At 44.3% G+C, this 17,565-nt stretch overlaps 1 protein-coding gene across 5 annotated transcripts in view; it reads left to right on the top strand.

Annotated features, from left to right (window-relative positions):
- LOC147891388 (secondary thiamine-phosphate synthase enzyme) overlaps window positions 1-17,565 on the top strand; it is a 36,263-nt gene that overhangs the window by 9,291 nt on the left and 9,407 nt on the right. For 3 of the 5 annotated variants that reach the window (XR_015542610.1, XM_087389587.1, XM_087389588.1), the window contains exon 6: window positions 13,162-13,204. The exons of the other annotated variants lie outside the window; for them this stretch is intronic. Coding sequence is in view for 1 of the 3 variants with exons in the window: in XM_087389587.1 (XP_087245713.1) it covers window positions 13,162-13,204 (43 nt within the window). In the remaining 2 variants the exon portion in view is untranslated. The remainder of the gene's footprint in view (window positions 1-13,161; window positions 13,205-17,565) is intronic. 5 annotated transcript variants of the gene reach the window in all.

The raw sequence follows: 17,565 nt of genomic DNA, 5'->3' as shown, positions 1-17,565 counted from the left end.
GTAAGGTAGAGAGAACCACTCTGGACAGAGAGTTTACATACGCTCGAGGTGGAGCACGCGGGCTCAGAGATCTAGAAGTGCTTGACATCTAGTAGGAGAACCTTTTGGTATTGTATCATGTCCTACTTTGTGGACGGACGGAAATATAAAGAGTTGCTTCGATATTTGTCTCTGAGTATTGTCTATTTACTGGCTTGCACATCTATGCACATTAAGTGAAGAAGGTTGTGATTCCACACCCCACACCAGAGTGTGTGAGCTCCTAGGCAATTCTATCAATCTTCCACTGTGCATACCCTCTGTTGGGTCATTTCTAACAGTGATCCCTCACCTTTCGGGCGGTCAATGAAGGTCGTAATCTCGATGTAGAGCCCAAAGAGGGCATCCCTACTTCACTCTGATCGTCCTCTCAATCTAATTTGACAAACCTCCTGGGTGTGTACTCCCTCTACTTGACTCATATAGGCTCATCACACCCCAAATCATGACTCTTGGGAAGTGAGCTTTCTAGGATCTTAACCTCACCTAGCCCAGAGAAAGAAAGAAAGAAAGAAAGAAATTTTATTAGAGTCTTCGGAAGACCGATGGGTCTATGAGATTGAAAGAAAACCTGATACAACTCACAGTAAGGGTGGAGCTACTGAAATGAGCATCATCACCCGTGCTGAATCCTAAGTTTGATCATACATAATCAATTACATCTGGATGTAACAATGAAAAGAAAAGGACTGGAGCGGAGCGGAATCCTCTGTATGTCATGTCCCCCTGGCTGGTGCATAGCCGGTGATGGGATGCTGGTGCCCGTCAAGGGGTGCCGTGCGTCTTGGTCTCTTGGACGAGGCTCGACACAAGACCAGAGCCACCGTGACTCCCATGGGACGTATCCCGGGTCTAAACAATGACGGGAGGTCCCCCAGAGTGATCTGTGTGTCCCCTCGATGTCTCGTGTGTCGTGCTGCGATCGTAGGGTCAGGGTCTCTGTCACGTCGGCGGCTAGAGATTGGGCGATCAATGTCACTCAATGGGAAGAACTCTGTGATCCTGCTTTGAGAGGTGTCTGATGATGTGGCCAAGCGCTGTCGCCTGAGTAAGTACTCTCTATGTCGGATTCCCTCATGAATGAAGGCCGCGAGGTATCCTATCGATGTGGAACCCTAGTCTCACAAACCATCTGTGAGTCCGTGCATACCAGCATCGCTCGTCTCCCTCTGCTGCCAACCTCATGGAGGAATCGAGAGCCAACCATGGCAACCTCTGTCTCCCTGATGTATAGTCCCCATATGATCTAATCCGGTGTAGATATGTGATGGCCTGAAAGGCTGCATCTAGCTGGAGTGGAGAAGCACCAAACTCGGCTTGAATGATGTGATGTGGTACAGACGGTTTCCCCCGGATCAGCCGTGAGAGCATGAGGATCTGCAAGCGCTCCACTCGTGTCCACTCTATCTCTGACATGTCAGGCCCCCAACAAGGGCTGCCATACATACCGGCTGGTCGGACCAAGGAGTCGAAGAGAAGAGCCTTGGTCCGAGGGTCGTGGAAGTGGGAGTGAAAGCACTGTCTCTCTAGTCGAGCCAGTGAGGCGTATCCCCTGCTCAGTCTGGCCTGCATCGCTGGTCTCATCGTGAAGATCGGGCCAGAGAAGATGACCCCCAAGTAAGTGTATGAGGATACGATCTCAACTGGTGACCCACTTAAAGTAAAAGTAAACTGTTTCCGTTGCATGTTTGCTCGAGAGGTGTTAAAGATCATGACCTTGGTCTTGCCAAGGTTGACCTCCAAATCATGGGATAAACAAAAAGCCTGCAGTGCATCCACGTGTCGCTAGAGCCCCTCGGGTGTGGACGACAAGAGTGCCACGTCATCTGCATAAAGAAGAATCCTGATGATGATCCCAGCAAGTGAGCAACCGTCCCTCCGAATGTCCCCATGAAAGTCTCAAGCTCATCGATGTAGAGGCCAAACAGGTTCGGTGATAAGGGACAACCCTGTTTGACCCCTATGGTACTCAGGATCTCATCTGTCCAACTTGTGCCTGTACGAACTCGGCCTGAGACTCTCTCATATAGTGCCATGACTGCCCAGATGATGTCCTGATCAATCCCAGTGTCTGTAGGCGTGTGATAAGACGAGCTCGAGGTACTGTGTCAAAGGCTTTGCGGAAATCCACAAAACAACAGTATACCCTCTCCTTCCGTGATCTGGCCTCCTCAATGACACTCCTGAGTGTGAGTATGTGATCCATAGTCCCATGGTCTCGCCTGAAACCGGCATGACCCTCTGCTCTGAGCCCTCTCATCTCTGCGAACAGGCTGACCGATGCATCCAATACAGCTGCATAGATCTTGGACATCACATGTCCAATCATGATAGTCCTGTAGTTACTCATGTCCATGGGATCCCCTACCTTGTGGATGGGGGTGATGGTGTTGAGTGTCCAAGTGCGGGGGAAGCCAAGGCAAACAACGTCATTGAATAGCTTTGCTAGGATCGGGGCTAACGTGTCGATCCCATATGCGATAAACTCAGTGCATAGCCCCTCGTGATCCTTAGCTCGGCCATTGTGCAGTTTCAATGTCGCGTCCTTGATCTATGAGTGGTATGTGATCGATGTAGGTTAGGAGTCTGTTTAGGTGTCCAGAGTAGGCCGGTGAGTGGTATGTGATCAAAGTGTATGTTGTGGTAGGTGTCGTGCTTTCTATGTGGTGTGTGTGATGTGGCTAAGCATGGGGTGGCGATAGTGAAGAATAGGTATGTGTGATCAGCTCCTGGAGGGAGTGGTGCTACGGTGAAGTCGGTGATACATGAAGTGAAGGTGATCCCATGATGTAATCTACTACACTAGTGCCCCCCCCGTGTGGGAAGCAAGTAAAACCACCTGAGGAGGGCCATAGGTCAAGCCCGTTGTAGATGATGAGATCATGCATCCTGCCCAAATCAAGGAGCGCGTGTCCATATGGTGTAACAGGCCCGTGTCGGTCCGATGAGGTCCTAGTCATACCTGCTCCGTCTAGGTCCATGTCTGGAAGCATGATAGAGTCATCTCGGAAGTCCAGGAGTGGTGCCTGTCGCGTACTCGTCTTGGCGTTGAAGTCCCCAACAAGGAGAACTTCCCCACGGGCTGAAAGGTTTGGGATATCCTGATGTAAGGGTGCATATGGCGATGTCTCACCCTCTTCTCGTGCCACTCTGGTGAAGTGGGATGTGTCTAGTGGGAAGTAGCACATTGCTATGAAAAGGTCACGGGTGTCTGTGCGTCGGATCCGGATCCACATGAATCGGGAGTGTGCGTCCTTCCTCTCAATGGAGATGGCTCCAGCGAGGAAAGACTTGTACAATACTGCGACCCTGCCTGATCCTCGGACTCCTCCTGTATCCCTCGTCGCATCCCTGAAGGCTGACTCCCATGTGTAGCCATTGACTATCGGTAGTGGACGCTCTGGTATCTGGTGTGTCTCCGTGTAAAAGACTATGTCTCGTCTTGTATAAGACTCCGAGAAGTTTCCTGGATCTGACCATAAGGTGCCATTACAGTTCCAAAGGGTGCAGTCTAGGGTCTCGAAAACCTGAGTCTCATAGGCCCTGTCCCCCTAGGGGGTATGGGTGGGAGCCCTGTAAGAAATCCTAGATTTACTATATTTAGAAATGTGCTAAGGAACAGAAAGGAGACTGAAATAGCAGAGAACAAGGAATAATTGTATTGCTTGAGTATCTGTAGTGAAGCTGTAGTGTGTCATCCTCTCTTATATAGAGAGTGAAGAGTCACACATGAAAAGGTGTGTACTCCAAAGTGTATGTGCATGAAGAGGTGTGTACCCCTTGTGAAGGGTGTGACCCTTGATGAGAGGGTACATTACAATAGAAGTGTCTCTTCCATAGAATGTCTCTTGGGAAGGGTTGTGCCTCATAGGAAGTGTCCCGTCGAAAGGGCATACCCTTCCACAGGTGTCCATTCATCAAACCATCCATAAGTCTAGATATAGAGAAAGGAATACGTCACAGATCGTGACATCCCCTCCCACTCAAAGAAGACCCTGGTGGAGATAATGAATTGATGTAGAAAATATCACGGTAAATTGAAAATACTGTTGTAAAATGTCAGGGTACTGTTGTAAGTCTTCATCAGATTGCCAAGTAGCGTCAGAGTCGTCCAGATCTCGCCAAAGAACAAGGAATTCTGTGATAAGTCGATGTTGAGTCTCTCGCTGTCGATGGTCCAAAATACGCTCAGGAATAAGAACATAATCGTCTTCGATTTCTGGGACATAATCACCTGCAGGAGGAACTGCTTCATCACCTGGAATGTACGTCTTTAGCTAAGAAATATGAAATGTCGGATGGATTTTACCCCATGATGGTGGTAATTCCAATTTGTAACTTAAAGGTGAATTTTTCTTGATGATCCAGAAAGGTCCATAGTATCTTGGTCGCAACTTAGAAAACTCAGACTTAACCGTCTTATAGCGATGTGGGGCTACCAGTGTTAAATTCCAGGTGACGTCTATGTTTGTTGGCAGACTGTTGATACCGCTTTTGCGCTTTTCGCATATGATCCCTGACTTGGAGTAGAATGTCTTGCATTTCTTGAACCAGTTGATCAGCTAGGGCCACTCGATGTTGAAGTACAAAATTCGTCGGTACAATCGGAGTGTGTCCATAAGCTGCTTGGAATGGAGTCATGCTGATGGCACTATGGAAAGAGTTATTATAAGCAAACTCAAGGAGTGGTAGATACTCTTCCCAAGCTGCTAGGCGTGACTGAATATAATGTCGAAGCATTTCTTCCAGAACTTGGTTGACTCTTTCAGTCTGGCCATCTGATTCTGGGTGGTAGGCTGAACTGAACAGTAGAGTTGTACCCAAAGATTCGAACAATGAAATCCAAAAGTGACTGGTAAACTTAGGATCTCTGTTGGATATGATATTCTTGGGCAATCCATGGTGTCGAAAGATGTGTTGTATGAAGAGTTTGGCGATGTCCGAAGCTTGTGCACTGCTTTTGCAAGCAACAAAGTGTGCCATTTTGGACAATTGATCAACAATTACCATAATCTGAGTGTTGCCTCTGGAGGATCGTGGTAGTGTTGTAATGAAATCCATGGAAATACTTTCCCACCTTTCAGTTGGAACTGGAAGAGGCTGAAGAAGTCCTGTTGGAAGTCGTCGGCTTGCTTTCATTTGTTGACAAGATAAGCAAGATGTAACCATTTTGATGACGTCGCTTTTCATCTGAGGCCAGTAGTATGTTGCACTGAGTAACCTATAAGTCTTATTGATGCCTAGATGGGTAGCATAAGGAACTACATGATGCTCTTTTAACAAAAGACGTCGAACATCCTCGTTATGTGGTACACAGACGCGATCTTGATAATACAGAAGGTCGTCCGTATAAGAATAGGATGAGAAAATCTTCTGTTTGGAAGTCGAAGGTTGATCTTTTGAAAGAACTTGTACTGCTGTGCCGAAGTCTTTATCATTGAAATACTTCCCTTTGAATGAATTCGGAACATCCACAGATAATGTAGAGATTACCATAGCTGATGCTAGAGTTAACCTGCTGAGAGCATCTGCAACTACATTGCGTAGTCCTGGAATGTACTCAATGGTCATGTGAAAGTTGGCCTGAAACTCAACCCAGCGTGCTTGTCGAGCATTCATGAGTGGTTGAGTAAAGATATACTTTAAAGAGTGATGGTCTGTCTTGACCACCGAGTCGGCTCCCATGAGATAATGTTTCCAAGAGCTATAAGCATGTACAACGGCAAGAAACTCCTTATCATAAACCGGGTATCGGGTTTGGATATCAGAATGTTTATGGCTGTCAAAAGCAATAACTCTGCCTTCTTGCATCAAGACTGCTCCTGTAGCGATGTCGGAAGCGTTGGTCATGACCTCAAATAGAAGGTTTGGGTCAGCAATAGCCATAACTGGTGTGGTAGTGAGTGCTTGCTTGAGTTGTTGGGAACTATACTCGGTTTCGGGAAGCCACTGAAAAACTGCTGTGCTTTTCAATAATTCGGACATAGGAGCTGCGATTTCGGAAAACTGATAGACCTTTGTATGGTAGAAGTTTGCCAATCCGAGAAAAGAGCGGACATCATGAACATTCTTAGGAGTAGGCCAGTTTTGGATTACCTCGACCTTCTTGGGATCCACAGAGATGCCTTGAGCTGAAATAACATGTCCCAAATATTCGAGTTGGGTCTTGAAGAACTCACTCTTCTCAATGTTGATGTAGAGAGAATTTGCGCGGAGAACTTCAAAAACTTGGTGAAGATGTTGTTTGTGCTCATGTAGGGATCTGCTGAAAACGAGGATGTCATCGAGGTAAACGATGACGAACTTATCGAGGAAAGGCCTGAAGATGTCGTTCATTAGTGTCATGAATGTGGCCGGGGCATTGTTTAACCCAAAAGACATGACCAAACATTCATAGTGTCCATACTTTGTTCGAAAAGCTGTCTTGTACTCATCACCTTCTCGTATGCAAATTTGATGATAACCTGAACGAAGATGGTCAATCTTTGAGAATTGTGTTGCGTGTAGAAGTTGATCGAAGAGGTCATCGATGCGAGGCAATGGATACTTGTTTTTGATAGTGAGCTTGTTGAGGGCTCGGTAGTCGATGCAGAGGCGCATTGACTTCTTTTTTTCCACAAGTAGTACAGGAGATCCGAAAGGGCTGCGACTGGGCCGAATGTGACCTTTGTCGAGTAGTTCGGTCACCTTTCTTTGGATTTCTTCAATTGTACTATGCATAATGTGTTTCATGTAGCTTGGTTGAAGCCATCTTTTGGACCTCCTCTTTCAGAGATTTTCGACGAGCAACAACTTGAAATTCTTGATGAAGCCGAAGTTTTGCAGCCAAAACAGATCCTTCTTCATAAATTCAAGCATGGGTCAGGACGCAGGATCCGGGAGTTTTACACCAAGTACTATGATCGAGGTACCCATGAAGCAGTGTGGTTGGACAAAGATTTTTCCCAGGAGTTTCTCCAGATATTGGCGGACTACTTGGAAGCAATGAACCTACCGCCAAGTTAAGAAGGAGGGAATGTCATATGCACCCCTGCACTTGGGTGCAAAGTGATACACTGGCTACATTGACAAGTGCGTAATAGTTCCCTAATAGGAGATTTTGTCCTATGCTGTGACTTCTTTGTGAGCCCTTGTCCAGGGACAGTCAGGCACAAGTTACGTAAGTCAGTCTCTCAGCCTTAGGTCAAGTCAAAAGATCAGTCCTGTTCACTAGTACCCACTGGAGAACCATAGGGTAGTGTTTCCGTCTTAGGTTTAGGGATAGGTTTAGGTCCAACCTAGGATAGGAGCCCTTTTGGGCCCCCTCAAGGCTGGAACAAGTGAAGAGAATGGCAGGGGAAGGGCTGGCTGCCTTTATAGGCTACCCTGCACCCCTCCCTAGGCTGCCATTTATGGGGCCTAGGGCTGCCTTTATGGGGCCTAGGGCTGGCATTTATGGGGCCTAGGGCTGCCTGTATGGGGCCAGCCAACCAGCCCCAAAAGCCCTATAAATAGGGGGCCTCCAGGCCCTCTTTCCTCATTCAGTTCTCTTCCTCGCTAAAGGTTTAAATAAGGTCTTGCTATGAATTACACGATCAGATTACCGTTGCATGTTACATTGATAGACATGAAAGAGATACTTAGCCTTAGATGTCGATGACAACATCTCTGGTAGTCTTTCCAAATCTTCTTTAGAAACCTTATAAAAGTTACCGTTTTCCTACATTGGATCTTAAAAAGCAGCTTGCTTTCTATGATAACTTTCTTTGAAAAGGAGACCGACTCTAGACTAAAAAAGCATCTCTTTTCTTTTCATGACGAAGCTACCCATAACATCTTTGAATCCTAATGTCAAGCTGGCCTTAGACAATCTTTGAGATGGAAAACGCCATGAAAGCATGTGATAAACCTTGTTGATCTTCTTTACTTTCTGAAAATGTTGTAAAACTTGTGGACAATGGTAAGAAAGACTAAAATCCACCTCTGCCATCATATGTTCTGATTAATTTGGATTTAAGTGAGAGACCAATAAAATCATGGATGATATAAACTCAACTATGTATTTCTCAATGTCCACGAAAGATATCCATTCTCCTTTGTAATCACAAAATTGCAAGTCCATAATCTTGACTGAATAGAAGAAACTGGTTCCATAATAGAAACAAAATATCTGAGACATTATTAAAGAAATCTTCCAGAGCTTGAGATTATATAACTCGGGAAAAATAGCCATGTGAAAACTGATTACACACCCTCTTAACTGGAGTCTTAGCCTCGAGGAAAAATTTTCAAACCATTCTTGAACTATAAGTATTTTCTGTTCTTGAAACAATAGACCTCTCCAAAATTTGTTGGGGCAGATTCTCAAAAAATTAGTTCAAACATCATGGAGATTCCCATGAGTTGAACCATGCTATAACTTTCTGGTATGTCGCTGAGCTTTGGTGTATAAGAGATTCTCGTCCACTATCATAAGAAAACTTGTGTTAACTAAGATTGTGAGTGTACAGCCAAAATCACGTCTGAGCAGGACTGAATCTGAATATTGCTAGTCACAATTCATAGACAGAAACATTGAATCGTTGATTAGAAAGTAACCTGGCCTGGATCGCAAACAGAGGGAGCAACAAACTTTCAATCGAAATCAACACTCTCTTGCTAAAATGCGTCAAAGAACTTGCTGTTTGATACATCAAGCAAAATAGAATTCAAATCATTGAGATTTGAAGCTGGTTGGAGCTGAAAATTTTGCTGTTCGGAGTGGAGAACAGAGCTGAATTCTCCAGGCCTAGATTCGCCAATAACAGGAGCTGCTTGCGGGTTGGAATTCACTTGCTTTTGTAGCTGAATTGAAGGAGTGAAGGAACTGATGGGGCTGAAAAAGCTCTGCCTGGAATTGCGATCAAATCAGGAGTTCCTTGCCTCAATATTCTGCTTTGAAATTGCTATCTAAATGGGCTGAATAGGTGATTAAATTAGAAACTCTTTGACTAAATTCTTGGCACTGAATCCTCTCTTCTTGCTGGGTACAAGCTACCTTCTCCAAGTTACAGCTGTCCTCTACAGTCTCCTTGAGCTTGGGATGATTGTGCAAGGAGAGTGACGAAGTTGAGCTCTAATACCACTGAAACCTTTCTTGAGCTAAAACACAACTTCAATATTCAATTTGAAGCAAATATGAGAACTTCGCACTTCAAAAATGATTTTGAAGACTGGTTGGAAACTTAATTCAACAAAGAAAACTTAACAAATGAAGCTGGAACTTGAACTGCAATAGGGAGCGGGAGAGAGAGAACAAGAACACGGCACTAGGGGAAGTAAGCGCTGAGCCCCCGAAGGATTTTATTGCCATAAAAATCTCTCTGTAAAAGGTGGGGCACGTGGGAGTAGAGTCTTGGTACAATTTATAGATTAGGCCAGCCAGCTAGAAAGGTGGGCCTGCTTGTCTTGCCTAAAATAGGTGCTTTTCTCTAGAAAGTCAAGATTTCTCCAAAATCTTGGGTTTTCCCAAAAATCTGGTGCTTTTCTCCATAGAGTGGGGCACCTTTAATGCTTTTAGCTCAAGTGGGCCCTTCATTAATTGGGGCACCACTTGTCTTGTGGTTCTCCACTCTCCAAAGTCTTGTACCTTGCACAAACAATATGCAACACTTTAACCCATTAGAGGTTAGCCTAATGCATGCATTCTAGTTCTTGGACTAATCCTAGTCCCTTGTGGGCATCACCACATTGTTATTTAACGAGAGCAACTCAAAGGAAAATTAAACTTGTTCTAGTTAACCGAAGTCAACTTTCTTTGACCAGAGTCAATAATAGAAAGATTTCTCTTTATTTCTTGGGAGATGTATGATTTCGTGACAAAAAATTTTACATCTTTGTGGCTGAGAAAACCCACAGTGATGCGTGAACACATGATCAATGAACTACCAGGCAAACCTAAGATACTGAATACTATGTCTTGGTAGGGATGAAATGGCCTTCTAGGCAGCCTAGTGATGAAATCCATATCTATGTGTTCCCATTTGGCTTTTGAAATGGGTAATGGTTACAACCAACTAGGTGAACTTTTTTTTTTTTTTGGGCGTTGTACTCAAGAAAGCGCCCCCTGCTGCTTGAACTCCCCAGGTGAAAGTTTACTGTCCACTTTATTTTGGTGGCATGGCAAGCACTCATTAATATATTGTGCACCATATCTCTCCAAAGACCCTCCCAAAAGAAACTCTACTTTATCCTCTTATAGGTCTCTGTGATGCACATATGGATAAATGCGTCTCCATCAACACTGATATTATATATTGCGAGTCTGGAACCAAATAATTTTTTCTTAGGACCACAATAAGCCATTGTGCCATTTAAATTTGGGATGATTTGGACATGAGGGGTCCTACAAGTCTGAGAATATGGCTGCTGCCATCAAGTTCTGCATATACTCCTCTTGAATGCCATGTATCCAATATTGGTAGATAGTGGAGACATCAAGTAATGTGCAAGGCCACATTCTCGATAAGGCATCCATCACGACGTTTTCTTTGCCCTTTTTAGTATTCAATATCAAAGGTTTATGACTGCATTGAGACCAACTACCTCTTTTGCTTGGTTGACAAGCTAGGATGCATAAGAAAGCATCCAAGTGATCAGTCTTGACTTTGATCTTGTTGTCATATGTTGATAAGACGGGTAGAGCGACCTGAGACTGCCTTCAAAGCCTCATAGACATGTCATGTTAATATACCGCTTGAGCATAGAGCACACATCAACTTCTCACGAAACCACAAAACCCATGAACTCTTAAGCAAGAAGACTACCACTCAGCAAATCACACATTGTGTTATGTTACACAAGAACTTGTAGGGAAACGCCCACATGATTAGATAGAAAGCTCTCTTCCGATCAAGCATATCAACTTGCACCCATAGAACCTCTGAAAGTGTCCCTGGTTTACACTTTGTTAGCTTGCTAACAATTTGTCACTTTGTTTCCACAACTTGCTTCCAAACTCTATGCAAATCTCACAAATACCTTCTCTTCATGCCCAAAAACAACCTCTGACATGAATTCGGCAACCACCTGACAGCAGCGTGTAAAAACTACGGAAAGCTCTTGGCAGCCCCAAGATCTTCCTCACAGCAACACCTTGGATTCCAGCCCCAAACTCTGTGCAAAATCTTTCTTCTCAATTGTTGAAGCCTAGGAAACCTTCCAATCTGCTCCCCATACTCAATCAGCCGCTCCTTTAGCTCTCTTGTGACAGAATTCCTTCCCAAACAGCCCTTCAATGCAAAAAACGGCCTTCTCTTGCACCAAACTTCCCTTGCAATCCAAAAGCAGCCCCTCTGTCTCGCTACCAACAGCTCTCACATCAAAGAACAGGGTTGCTTGCACAAAAAACTAGATGGCCCTACGTAAATCAGATTTTTGGCCTCTAATATCATGGATTTTAGATCTTGACAACTTCTAGAAAGTTGTAGATCGCAATCCCAGCTTTGCATTAAAAAAGAGCTCCTCACTCCAAGTTTGGAATCAAAAGTTATGATGAAAATAGTAACTGCTGCTTTTTCTAGAAATGGTGACTTACTTTTTCCTATATTTGCCTGCTTTTTCCTATCTCCGCACCTTGAGCGCCTATCCTGCTTCTTCTTTATCCATTCTTGGCTCATCCCAAACATGGTATCACCCTCTAGCGCCTTCCAATTCAGCAAAAGATGTCTTGTAGTAATCCACAGAACCGGGTGTAGCTAACAACCCTTTTATTGGTGCTTGCTCATGCAAACTTCTAGCCGCCTTGCAACAACTACCTTTGTCATGAAGACTCTAGTAGAGTGCGCTTGTCTCCAAGTGCTTCCTTCAGTCTCCTTCGTCCTCATCTCTCCAACACATGCACTTTGTTGCTAGTTCCCAAGACCCACAATCAGACCACACGGGCCTAGACTAGTGCTTAGCAGTGCTAATCCCACCCACCTACTAGTGCTCCTACATGTGAGATATGCAACATACACAATATATACAACAATTTCCCGGGCTTTAAAATAAGGCCCATAACGTGTAATGATGGCATTTTTGAAGGCATGTGGAATTGGCAACATCTCTTAGTCATAAAGATGGTAAGTGAGAGCTTTGTCATCGAACTTCTATGTTCAAATGCTAGGACACCATGCTTTTTCCTTAAACATCTCCCAATCCTTTGCCATTGGCATCTACCTCCACAATAAATGACCTTGAAAAATCAAGCCATAGCTACACGGGGGCATGAGTCAATGCAAATTCAGATCTTCAAAACTGGTTTGCGCTTCCATTGACCACAAGAAAACATTTTTCTTCAAGAGATCCGTGAGACAGGCTGCCCTTTTGGCATGAAAATGCCAGTAGGAGGAGGCAAGGCTCAAAAATCCTCTCAATTGGTTGGGATTGCATGGCTGTGGCCACTCCGTCACACACTTACCTTTGAAGGGTCCACTCGAATCCCATTTTTGTTCACAATGTGCCCAAAGTATTCAACCTCTTTTACCATAAAAGTGCAATTGTTGGCCATAGCAAAGCTAGTGCAACCTTAGATTTCCAGCGCTTGTTTGACATGCTCAATGTGCTCTTGTTGTAAATGAGGATGTCATAAAAACAAATCAACACGTAACAGAATAGAAATGGCTGCAATATCACGTTCATCAGTATTTGAAAGGTGGCTGGTTTATGAGTCAGTCCAAATGCCATCAATTTGAACTCATACAAGCCCCTTTTTGTGTGGAAGTCTCTGTCTAGTGCTCATCACCCTCTTTCAATCTGATCTGGTGGCATCTTGACTTCAAATCTACCTTATTGAAGAACTGAGCATCCTCAAGTTCATCCAACAAGTTATCAATCTTGGGGAGTGGAAACCTATTTTTAATATGGCCTTGGTGAGATCTCTGTAATCATTGCACACTGTGTAGCCTTTTCTGCAAGCAGCCCCAGGATGCCAAGCGACTTTTTTATGCAGGGGGATGTTTAAGGAGCCGATCACTAGTAATTTTGTAAGGGATTATTTCCCTTTTCGACTTTGAGTCGGCAGCATGATCAAAGATTCTGTATGACACGAGTAGCCAGGGATGTATGACTTCAATATTGATGCAGTACTGGGATTCATTTTGATATCTTTTCTCCTTGATGTAGGATCCCAATCACCAATGGACGGCTTAACCTTGGTACATGGCAGGTAAATACATTGTTGGAATTTGATGCCTCCTTCGTTTATATGAGGCGAAAGGAAGCACAACTTTTCTTTATTTCATTTTAAAGAGCTGCAAAGAAAGAGCTGGGGTTCTTTGATTGCTGACCAGAGGGCGGGGTGATTGCCTGTTCTGTTTTACTGTGTGCTGATTATCTATTAAGCTGCAGCAGTTCACCTAGCGGTTTTAAATCATGATTCTCTGCCCAGCCAAGGCTCTAACAGTTTATCCTGCAGAGAATGCCTCCGCATAGCCCAGATTTCTGCAAGTTTAATCACACAGGTCCACATAGGTGAAGGTAACCCACATTAACAATCACAGTCTAAGACAGCTCACAATTTAGTTTAATTTCTATCATCCCAATTTTGTGATGATTTTTCCTTTTTTTTCGAAGGAAGGACTTCTATTAAGTACGTAAGAAACTTCAAGTGCAAAGCTCAAGGGAAAGTACATCATGCAAGGCTTAAGAAAACAAACCCCTAGTGGGGCAAAATCAAGCTCCTGTAAGAGAGCTATAAAAATTCCAAGATTGAGGCTGAAAGTGCGACCTCAACCCTATGGATGACTCCAAGAAGAAAGGGGAGCGACTCCACTCCCTGAAGAAAATAGTCCTACTGGTAGAGGCTGCCCGGGAAGACCCCTGCACGCTCCCGCAAATGGCCACCAAGGTGTGTACAATATCTGTCCAAATACTGGCCAATGTGTGTGCAGGGTGGACTGGGAACTATCCAAGGCTATATTGTGATGAATTAAGATGAAAAGTCCTTTGAGGTCAGTAGTATCAGGTAAAATTAACTTATTTCACATCAGACTTTGCTTAACTTATGACATTAATAATTAAGACTTTAAAGTCACCTTTATTCTTTTAGTATGGTTCAATGTAGAATGTCCTATCTATTCCCTAAGTTTTGGTTCTTTTACAATGATGTCAAGAAAGTAAAAAACAATTTTCAATCCATATGTGCAGTTGGCAAATCCTTCCCGTTGGTATAATAATCCGCTCTCAAAATGGTTATTTGATGGCATTTACCTACTTTATCTCTTGTGCCAGCACCTTAGTCTTTGATAGCTCCCAAAACCATTACCCTATATATGACTAGGGTGAATATAGGATTTTTATTTGCTCATTCTCACTTTTTTGCTGGAAATATGCCTCCGGTTTGAATAGTTTAAGTTATTTACTTCATTTCATTGGGTAGCTGTTGCATCTTTGAGTTCAGCATTTAGACTAGAAGTAGTCTTATTATAGCTTCCCTGTCGAGCAATGAGCAAGATGTCAAGTTGCAGGAATAGAAAAGTACAAGTATCCAAAGTACCTCTTGGAAGGGAGGGAGTGCAAGTTGTGCACTCAGCAAGTACTAGCTAAGCTGCTAGGGAGTCACAAGTGGTTGCAAGCACTTGAACTTTCAAGCGGGATTTTAATATTCACTTATAGAAGATCGCTTTAGTGAACCTTTGTCAAATGCCCTCCCCAACTAAGAGAATTTTGAGAGAAGTGACCATGCACTTGTGCACAAGTTACAACAGTGGAAAGAGAGAGAGAGAGAGAGAGACAAAGAAAGAACGAACGTTTATTAATGTCTTTGAATGACTAAAGAGTCTATGAGACTGAAAGAAGCCTAATACAAGGAGCTGAAAGGATGGAGCCTCTAAGCGGGCACCATCACCCACCATCAATACAACATAATCATATCATATCAGATCTAATACATGAGAGAAATCTGGACCCGTGGCCAGGGTGGAAGCTCAGTTCATGTGTGAGGGAAGCGTAATTTGCAGATATATGATTGTGTATGGTGACGCCTCAGCCTCCTCTCGTAGTTTCTTGGCAAAATGAGACGTAGCATATTGCAATGAATAGGTCTTGTCGAGAGTTGCGCCGGTGGATCTGAATCCATAGGAATCTAGAGTGTGTCCTGCCTTTCAACTGAGATCGACCCAATGAAGGATGATCTATAATATATATAGTACTGCCACTCCTACTAATCCCCACATTGTCGTGGTTATTTTCACTCGTTGTTTGATCGTTTGTTTGAATGAATTGTGATAAGGTCAAGGAACAAAGGGACCAGACGAGGCTAGATGCTAAATGAATAATTAGAATACTTGCACCCGGTTGTGGGAAGCAAGTGGTTTAAAATTGTTTGGTATGCAAGTAGACTTGATTAGTCAAGGGATTTCCTCGAGTAATGTTTATCAAATGTGCATAGGTGTTATAGAATCCTCCTTTAAGACTTAGGGGACTATTTTGGACATAGTTTTTTGAGCCAGGAGCCTTGGGGAGCAACCTCCTATTGAGTGTTGAAGGAAGCTGTGTGTCTTGATGCTAAGGTATAGAGTTTGAACTAGCACGAACTAGCACAAGGCACTGAGTTGAGCCTCAAGTAGCTGCTTCTTATCTTATGTTGAGTGAAGCCTATTACTATAGACTAGATATTTCCTTATGTGATCTCACTTAGCTTCTCACTTCCACTAGGGTACTATGGACTATACTGTTCTTTTAGTCATATCAGCCGCAACCATCGGGTCTAACGAGATCCGTCATAGGCCCTTGAGAAGCCTTGCATTCTAAATTTTATTAGTAGTCCTCACTCCCATATACAGGGTCGAGATCCCCCTAATCCTATTGTTCGAGAAGCCCATCCTCTACATAGTGCCCTCCAAAAAAGGCCACTCCACTCTGTTGTAAGAGTTCTCAAAATCCAAGAGAAGGACTACTATAGGCTGAGACTGGCTCTCGGTCCCAATCCACTGCCTCCCAGAGGTGACGATGTTGTCAAGGGTGCTAACAAAACCTGTCTTTGTGTCATGAATGATGTCAGTAACGTGGGACCGCAAACGCAGACTCTCGAACTTGGCTAAGATCTTGCAAGCGGTATCTAGCAGGGTGATCGGGTGCCACGGTCAAACGTCTGGTCGGTCTTTCCCTTTCAGGATGAAACAAATCCACCCCCAGCTAAGAGACTATGGAAGCAAACCAGAGTCGAAGATCTCCTGGAAGGGCAAACATAGGGGAGTGTGGATGTACTCCCCATAAGAACATGAAGAAAGCCGGTGTCAATCTGTCCTCACCTGGGCACTCCTATGGATAGATGGCCTTGAGGGCGTCCAAGAGCTCCTATTAGTGGACGGGGCATCCATCTGCGTCCTCATGCTACTGAAGGAGAGTGTGTCTAGACTGCCTTCCGGGCTGTGGGGAATCGGAGTGGGACAACTTTTGGTTGAAAGCAGGGTCCAAGTGGATATAGCCACCCTTTTCTTGTAGGCAATGTAATTGCGTCCCTGCAAAGCAAGGGCCGGTGATCTGGCAAAATTGCCTGGTGATCTTATCAGCCTTGGAGGTAGGAAGAACTTGGCCTTGGGGATCTATGTGGCCTAGAGGTCAGGCTGTGTGTTCTCATACCTATCTACAAGCCACCGAGAGGCAGGTCCTAGCTCCTTGAGCTGCTCTATGGAAGGCAGATCCTGTCTTAAATTCTCGCACGCCATGAAGTGTATGTTGTCTTTGAAGTGCTTGTTGTGACTGAAGCTCCGCACTACTCTTTTGGATTGCATCTAATACCCAACTGGCCGTACTGAGGGTGTCTATCTGACTGCTACCAAATCACTGCTGTGCGTTGCACCTCCTCCTCCTCCTGTAACGGAGTATCGGGGATGCGCAACCCCTTCTACGGAAGACCACAATGGGGCTGCTGAAGATGCATCGCAATCAAAGAGTGATCCGACATTGTCGTCCCTGCTAGAATGCTCATGGCTCCACCTCTGTGCATCGCCCAATGCCCAACATAGAATTCATGAAGTCTCTCAAGCAATCCATCGTGCCTTTGCTGGGCGAAGAGTAGCGGAGGCTACCCGAGAGTTTAGAGAACTCTCACTTGGCATTGGTTTATTGCAGTCCAAGTACATTGGGAATTTGCTTGAACGGTTCATATTTCAGAATTGCAAGTCCCTTTCAACTCCTATGAAGCCAGAGCTTAAGTTATTTATGCATCATGTCAATGAGCCGTTTGATGCCACCATTTACAGCTAGGCTGTGAGATGCCTAATCTACTTGTGTAATAGAGGGTCAGACATTTAGTATGCAGTATCCCCGTTGAGCAGATTCATACACAACACAAAGACTTCACATTAGCAGGCCGTGAAGCGTGTTTTCATATATCTGCAAGGTACTTGGTCTTTGGGTTTGCTATTTCCCATTGGGGGTAACTTGCATTTACATGCTTACAGCGATTCGGATTGGGCTGGACTTTGATACTAGGCAATCAACCAGTGGTAATTGTTTTTTTCTTAGACACTTGCATTTATTGGTTGAGCAAGCAACAATCAACGATTGTTATCTCATCATGTG

Source organism: Dipteris shenzhenensis, chromosome 18 (assembly GCF_047967505.1).
Source record: "Dipteris shenzhenensis isolate YYH24624 ecotype China chromosome 18, Dip_SZ_1.0, whole genome shotgun sequence".
NCBI classification, from domain to species: Eukaryota; Viridiplantae; Streptophyta; class Polypodiopsida; order Gleicheniales; family Dipteridaceae; genus Dipteris; species Dipteris shenzhenensis.
Note: the sequence above shows the minus strand (reverse complement) of the source record. Positions and strands in the feature narration are given on the sequence as shown.